This window comes from Vollenhovia emeryi, unplaced genomic scaffold (assembly GCF_000949405.1).
Source record: "Vollenhovia emeryi isolate VEMERY1.0 unplaced genomic scaffold, V.emery_V1.0 DF939257.1, whole genome shotgun sequence".
Classification (NCBI taxonomy): Eukaryota; Metazoa; Arthropoda; class Insecta; order Hymenoptera; family Formicidae; genus Vollenhovia; species Vollenhovia emeryi.
In genome coordinates this window covers 167,662-175,541 of record NW_011967109.1, presented here as the reverse complement: position 1 = coordinate 175,541, position 7,880 = coordinate 167,662, and the positions used below count along the sequence as shown (strand labels likewise).

General features: G+C 45.7%; 2 protein-coding genes across 2 annotated transcripts in view; both read right to left on the bottom strand.

Annotated features, from left to right (window-relative positions):
- The window catches only part of LOC105559723 (headcase protein), a 176,128-nt gene that overhangs the window by 80,933 nt on the left and 87,315 nt on the right, over positions 1-7,880 (bottom strand). The window lies entirely within an intron of this gene.
- On the bottom strand, positions 2,630-6,380 carry LOC105559717 (facilitated trehalose transporter Tret1-2 homolog). Its single transcript, XM_012008226.1, has 5 exons — positions 5,480-6,380; positions 4,268-4,524; positions 3,680-3,931; positions 3,397-3,568; positions 2,630-3,116 (listed from the first exon to the last, which is right to left on the bottom strand). The coding sequence occupies exons 1-5, from the start codon at positions 5,823-5,825 to the stop codon at positions 2,815-2,817; spliced, it is 1,329 nt and encodes a 442-aa protein (XP_011863616.1). The 5' UTR covers positions 5,826-6,380; the 3' UTR covers positions 2,630-2,814.

Below are 7,880 nucleotides of genomic sequence, written 5' to 3'. Positions count from 1 at the left end.
GTTTTATCCGTGAAGATCGGCTTTTCCCATAAGAGTACGTGTAAAATCAGTGTAAATTAAAATAGTTATATCTCAGCAACTGTTTAGTGGATGCATTTTTATTTTTCTGCAATAAATAAATTAGGAAGACTAAAAGAACAATTTCACAAATTTTTAGCGACTTTGTACTATTTTGAAGATAGGTCCGATCATCCTTAACATTGTGAATAATGTTTTTCTTGTACGTTTAATATAATGTTTCACAACATTGAATAAGAAATATTTAAACTTTCTTTTAACAGTATTGTTAGATATTGTTTAGTCTTCGATACTGTGATTGAGCGCGGAATGTATTATTCCACAAAACGGAAGAGAAAGTTCACCCGGGTGTTCACGTTTTCGAATACACCTCTAGTCAGTTCAGCTGATGAGTGTTGATCAGATAATTGAACTTCAAATCAGACTCCTCTTTATATTATGACTAGATGAATTTCTCTTATGAGAAATTACGACCTCGATCAGTCGCACGTAAAGCTTGCAATAAAATTTGTAACATATTAAAACTGTTGCAACTATGTTGAGCTTAACATTGGCAAAATTGTTAATATAATGTTTCGGAAACGTTTCTATGATATTCAAAATACCATGTTGTAAAACAATATGTTTACAATATTTATAAAACATTATGTTATGTCAGAACGTTACAAAATTAACGTAAAGTTAATAATTTCTGAATATTAATTTCATGTTTCTTGTTTACTGGGCTGTTTATTTACCGTTGCGCACGCGCACGCGCGAGAGAGAGAGAGAGAGAGAGAGAGAGAGAGAGAGAGAGACTTTTTAAAAAAATCACCGTAAAATCCCTCATCGAGATGTGAGAAGCAGCGACCGGGCCTCGCGGCCAAAATTTGCGGCCGAGGTGAGGACGCGCGAGAACCGCGCGGTATGCGCGACAGGCACGCGCATCCGGCACCCGCGAGTCTAAGATAATAACGATCCGAGGGCGTATCTGTCTGTCGCCCACGAAAAAAATCCACGAAACGTGTAATCGCATAATACAGAAAATCGCGAGTAGGTGGGCAGCGGCGGCGGCGGCCTCCGATGACTGTGTGTGCCAAGCGAGAATGTAACGCGGAGACGCTGCGCCCGACGCGACGCGCCCGAGAGGTTTATAGCGGCATTATTAGTGCGACGACACTCGGCGCGCGAGGCTCTGGCACGATGCTTCATAAATATAAATTCAAATGTATAATCGATGAAAGCGAGCGTCTACCGAGCGATGGCAGCTGCATGACAAATGAACGCGTTGGAGTCGTCGTCATCATCATCATCATCATCGTTTGACATCGATCGGGAGTGGAATACGCGATAGAGCCTGAGCAGAAGGATTATCGTAATCGTCAACGATCCCGTCGTAAGACGTAAAGGCCAAATCAGACTAGCAATTGCCGACGCGAATTGGATTGGGATTGGCGATTGACGATTGTCCTCTAGCCAATGAGAGCACAGCAGCCGGCGATTTAATCGACAATCATTGGCCAGAAGACGATCGAAAGCCAATCTCAATCCAATCCGCGTCGACAATTGCTAGTCTGATTCGGCCTTAAGACGGTGTCGCGAGACAACGCACAATGAATTGTCGTAGACGTATGTCGCATCCATCCATGGCGTCGCGAGGCGACACATACGTCTACAATTCTTTGTGCATTCGACTTGTGACTTTAAATCGACGGAATCGCAAACGGCTACGACAATCTTTCTACTCAGACTCCTACTCTTTAAAGCGTGGGAAGGGAGGAGGAATGTTACCACTGCGGCAAAAGTCGTAGCCATTCGATTTATGCGAGACTTGGAATTACAGGTTTACATAATCCGCGGGCACAAATATTTTTATTTTTAACGCATCGGGAAAAATTGACGGACCGTTTTTGGTTGGACTTTGCGCTCGTTAGCGAAAAATGGAAATGGTCTCGCAAAATCGGCAGTAATTCCGTTAAAATAACTATTTTCTTTCCGACTCGTCGACAATATTCGTCGCCGCGTTCGTTTTTCCCCTCGGAAACGTGGAAACAAACAATGGTAATCCGCAAACAGCGAGATATAATGTTGAATTTTCCGTTTCTTTATACGATTAAATAAAATAGCGTAGAGAGCGGCGGCGGGGGATATTGTCATTAAATTCCAAACGATTCGGCCAAGGCCATACGCGTGCAATGACTGCTCACGATGCGTATCGCTGCACGTAGCGCTGCATATAATATCGCGGTTCAAGTTTAGCTACCGCATCCTCCATCCGCGCTTACATTCGCGATCTCGTTCGCCGCTTATCGCGCGTCCCACTTCCCGTCAGGAATTCATTTATCTAGAAGTTATTTTAGTCCGCATCACACCCACGTCCACGGCGAACTTATTTAAGCAGTGAAGTGGCCGGTTAAATTACCGTAAATGTGTAATTCTTAAGAATCTTGGAAATTCTGTCGCGAGCGCGTTTCTTAAATAAATAAAGAGAAGACTCGTAAGTAGCCTGGAAGCATCAACGTATATTTAATTTTATGGGCAATCTCGCAATCTCCCATCGTTAACACTAATTGTAAGCAAGTGCTGTCATAAGAACGAAAGACACCGCTCATTTTGATAAAACAAATATCTTTTGTGATTTATCTTTAGAGGATAATATCGTGTGTCATCGACAACCTCAAAACTGATGAATGCATCGAACTGTGCGATCAAATGAACGTAAAACAAAAATCCCGCGTTTTCTCATCCCAACTCGTCTTCTATGGGAAGCTTTTCTGCCTGTTCGATGGGTGGCTGTTTCATGAGAAAATCTTTGCTTCACTCCGCGCTGGGCAACTCTTCGTCCTGCACGGGCACGTGGGTCCCATATGCCTGTTCAATTTCCGCAAATGTTTTGCCTTTAGTCTCCACCATGAAGAAGATCACAAATAACATGCCCAGGGCACACAAGACGGCAAAGAAGGAAAACACCACGGCATCATCCAGCACTTGAACGGCACTTGGAAAGGATATCGTAACCATAAATGCCAGTAGCCAATTGAAGCAAGCCGCGCTAGACGACGCTGCACCCTTCAGGCGCGTAGGGAAAATCTCGCCCATGTAGGCCCACGGAATTGGTCCTGGCATAAATTGAACGCTCGATAAGACTCTCTGGTAACAATCGGGTTTAACATTGTTCTCGAAAACTGTGAGAAAGCAATTTCGTTCGTGCTGCACGAGCACGTTTAAACGAAGAACTAACATAGATTTCTTAATATGAACTATATAATCTAAAGAAAGAAAAGTTAACTCCGAGAGTATGTATCTTTTTAAGCGGGATGTGGCGTGTTTTCCGATAGCTCGATCGATAGAAGTGCCTCATTGATCCAAACTCACTTATCGCGCGTCATTATTACTAACCAGCTCCGAAGCAGAAGGCGAGTATGTAGACGCACACCGACGTGAGCGGCAGCCAGTGCATTTGATCTGCCAGCTCCGGCTGATAGCGCTTCAGGATGAAGAAACCCGCCAAGGCCGACAAGCAGACGCACATCGTCGCCAAGGAGATCGCCATGAGCAGCTTGCGTCCCAGCTGCGAACGTTTCGATCGCGCCCATAATGCCAGGCGGCCGTTAGATAAATTACAGATCGCGAAATCTGTGAAACACGATGCGACATCACAATAAACCTATCAAAGTGTAACCTTGTCGATCAACAGAGTCGCCGCCACGCAAGCTACCACCTGGACGACACCGAAAATGACCAGCTCCAGCTGCGACTCCATGCCGACGCCCGTCGCCTCGAGGATCGTCAAGCCGTAGAATATTATGGCATTAATGCCGCTGAATTGCTGGGCAAACATTAGACCGTAGGCCACGGCCAGAGTCTTCAACACGGGCTTGCTCATGAAGGCCGAGATACTTGCTCTTTGGAACCTGCTTCTCTCCACTTGTTCCTGTTTCCTCCCATTAACAGACACGTGAATTAATAATACCGGCGCGAAAGTAATTATCGCGCGTTTATATCCTTTTCATCATTAGCAAAATTGAGGGAGGCATTTCTTGTAGGAAGAAAAAAGATCAATTAAGAGAATCTCTCTCACCCGGGTCTGTTATCTTTCAAATTCCAACATTCGTTATTGCCTTGAAATATCAAGTTGTTTTTACCAATTTGCATTTTCGCGCGTCTCAAAAGATTGTATCAAGAATCCCGAATAAATCTTGTACACGCGTGTTTCTCTGGTTGTCGAAATTTAAGAAATTTGCGAGTCCACCGACGAGGTTTAACCAACCTTGAACGCATTCATCTCCGGTTCGATATCGAAATCAGGCCCGCGGAAGAACCGCATGGACTTTCGCGCGAGTTCTTCCTTATTTTTGGTCAAGTAGAACAGCGGGCTCTCCGGCATAAAGACCATCGTCACGCCGAACACGATCGGCGCGATGCAACAGAGGCTGGATATCGCGACCACGTTCCGCGTGAAACCGGTGCAGTATACATATAGTATACCGATCACGAGCAGCAACTGGAAGAAAACGCCCGTCGTCCCTGTTACGGAAAAGGAAGAACCGCATAATGAAGCTGCTACTTCTTCTTCTTTGCTTCTCGTCGCTCGGCTTAAACGACGGTAAATCGCGCGCGCTCGCGCATTAGCGATGCAAGGAGGGCGAGCTCGTGTGCTGAACGATGATAGGCACTAATAACATCGCTCCGCGAGCCGTCTTATTCTGTGTTCCGATTATCCGCATTACACCACGCGTCATTATTACGCATTGAATCATCCGCGTTTCAAATTGTTTTCATCTCGCGCCAAGGCGTATCGGTTTCACGCGGATCTCTTTATACTAACGACATGCCACGATGATACTTGTATTAAATACCACTTTGGTAGCTTTCTTTGAAGTAGACAATATCACAGAACTGTCTTTTTTTCACAGTCGAAGAAATAAAGCGATAAATTTAAAACTTGGACATTATTTAACACCCTGTCTTGGCTCTTTCCGAGTCGAGTATTTCGTCCCGAAATGGGCCTCGATTATTTTATTTTGTCTCTATTTAGACCTCGGAGTCGGTTTGAAACTCCAATTTGAAATCTGGATGAGTAAAAAAAATGTGTTTAACCTCATTCTAACCCTAAAAAAATGTAATAAAATATTTCACCCTCTTAGGCCGAAGAGGATCTACTGAACCTCTGTTGATTACACTCGCATTGGGCTCTTTACTGCTAAGAAGAAAATAGCGACTCTTTCCAGGCCTATCTGAGGTCAAACGTTCAATATATTTTCTCCGACACAAAGACCTTAGTTCGACCTCATTTCTCTCAATTTAAAAACTATACGAGGCCGAAATAGTCGAGTTATTCCTTTATTCCTTCGGCTGTGACTTCAGAGCCTTACGAATATATTGTTAATCTTTTTCAAATATATGCCATAAATAAATGATGCAATTTATGCCGCAAGTTATGCGAGAGTCTAGGATTAAACGCGGAAAGAGGCGAATATACCTCTGATCTGTTTCTCGGAGATCTCAGCCGAGTACATGGGCGCCAGGACGCAGCACATGCCGCCACAGGCGCCGGTCAGGATCCTGCCGATGACGAATAATGGCACCGCCGTGCCGGCGCAGATGAGCAGAATCCAGCCGCTGACGAAGACTGGCACCAGGACCATCATCGTCCACTTCCGGCCGATCCTGTCGACCAGCAGGGGCACGGCGAGGGTGCCTAGCGCCGCGCCTATCGGGAACACCGACGCGATCACGTTTATCGCCAAGTCGTCCAACTGGCTCCTCAGTATTTCGACGCACGGCGCGCTCCAACCGAGGCCGCATCCCAACGAGAATCCACCCATGCAAGCTGCGCGAAAGAAGGAAAAGGAGTTCGTTGACCGCGGACACACGACCACCAGGATTTACGTTACACGTATGGCGATTTGTTCGCCCCGGCGCGGCGCGTCCTGTAACGACGGCCGTTCTTTAAGCCCGCGTTGCGCTCCAAACGCTCCCTCTCCGCTCTGCCCCTTGCCCCGTGCTCCTTTTTTCTCACCGGATGTTCATTATGGCGCTACGCGGCGGCGTTTAATAATTCCGACATGTTCAACGATGCGCCCTCCGCGTTTCTCCCAGCCGCGCTCGTCCTCGCCGTCATTGTCATCGCGACAATGCTCACAGTCATTAACTCTTTGACTCTCGACGTCATGCGCATCGTTTGATGTACCGCAATTTAGCACGCAAACACACAATGTTGCACGACTGCTACCAAGTTTCGAGGTTTTAGAGAATTGCCCAGGAAATACTTTACCGGCTCCCCTGAAATCGACTATCTTACGCAAAGGGGGGAACCTGCGGCAGCGGCGGCATATTGAGGGATTCTCCTGTGAAACAGCTCGACGACGGAACTCCGCTCGTTCTCCGTCATTCTTATTCAGGCTCGGTCACACGATGACTTTCGGCACACCATCGAGAAACGACTGCGTTAGCGACGTTCATTCTTCTTTAAACTTCCCGCTATATTCGTTCGTAATAGGAAAGAGATATACACGATGTTCCATTATCACAACGCTCGTAAAGCCCGTATCGGACTACGGATTAAAATTGAGATTAGATTGAAATTTGACCAATTAGAGTAAAAGTTACGAAACTCGAGATTAGTGAACCTTACTGTAATTGGTCAAATTTTCATCTAATCCCAATCTCAATCCGTAGTCCGATACAGGCTCTACGGTGATTTCGAAACGAGGCGAGACAAGAATGTCGGATCGAATCGCGCGTACGTTAAGCGTGAAAATTTTTTATCGTACCTCACCGCGGTGAAAACTATTTTTCAAGTCTACAACCCAGAAACTATCGCGCAGCCCGAGCCTCTCTCAATCCCCCCCACCCCCCCGAGTTCATTCCTAACGATCGAGTCACGCATGCGGTGCTTCATTATCCCAACGTTGCAGTTAGACGCGTTGCACAATGGAAAACACGAGGAATGGAAAATCGGTTAATCGTAAAGCAGTCATAAGCGGTCGCTCGCGCGACCCAGTATACGCCGGGAAGCCTTTTCCATTCTCTCTCCACTTTTATCCTACCTCGCGTTCCGTGCAAATTCTATTCAAGCGCTATTTCGAGGCGCTTACACGGTGGTTATGTAAGATTGCCGTAGATTACTCCGAATTGGCGTCATAATTCGCGCGATTGCCGAATGATCATTCGCGTGGCGAACTTTCGCTTCTGAGCGACGCGAGGTGCGCACAAAAGTGCGGTCGTGCTCTCTTCTACACGACGTATGTTACAAATAATATGACAATTGTTACGCAGGAGAAGCCAGACAATGAGAATAAAATATTATCGAAAAAAAAACGCAAACATTTCCCTCGGAAAAGGAGATTACAGAAACATCCTTTTACTCGGACGTTGATTTTGCTCGTTCGGCGCGTCGCTCAGAAACCCCTAGAGCTACAGTGCCCTCCATAAGTTTGGAAACGCCCTATATTTTACAAATAAATAATGGCACAGCAGCGATCTGTGCACATGTTTGGCATAAATATATCATAAGTCGTTTAAATAACGTTAATTATACAGGGTGTCTTTCCATATCCGACAAAATTTTTGAGAAGGTAGAACGGATCGAGATGAATGGAAAAGTCCTGTACCATTTTGCAATTTTCGTAATAGTTAACGAGTAATTAATTATTAAAAATCGTTGTCTTAGGCCGGCCTACCGCCCAATTCGAGCGCGTGGCGAGATGTGCGCATAGCAATATCGATCGCCGGGCGGACACATCTTGCCACGCGCTCGAATTGGACGGTAGGCCGACCTAAGACAACGATTTTTAATAATTAATTACTCGTTAACTATTACGAAAATTGCAAAATGGTACAGGACTTTTCCGTTCATCTCGATCCGTTCTACCTTCTCA

Coding starts and splice junctions, on each gene's coding strand:
- LOC105559717 (XM_012008226.1), bottom strand. CDS start 5,825: ATGGGTGGATTCTCGTTGGGATGCGGCCTCGGTTGGAGCGCGCCGTGC. Junction 4,525..5,479: donor CTCCGAGAAACAGATCAGAG/GTATATTCGCCT, acceptor TTTCCGTAACAG/GGACGACGGGCGTTTTCTTC. Junction 3,569..3,679: donor CGACTCTGTTGATCGACAAG/GTTACACTTTGA, acceptor AAACGTTCGCAG/CTGGGACGCAAGCTGCTCAT.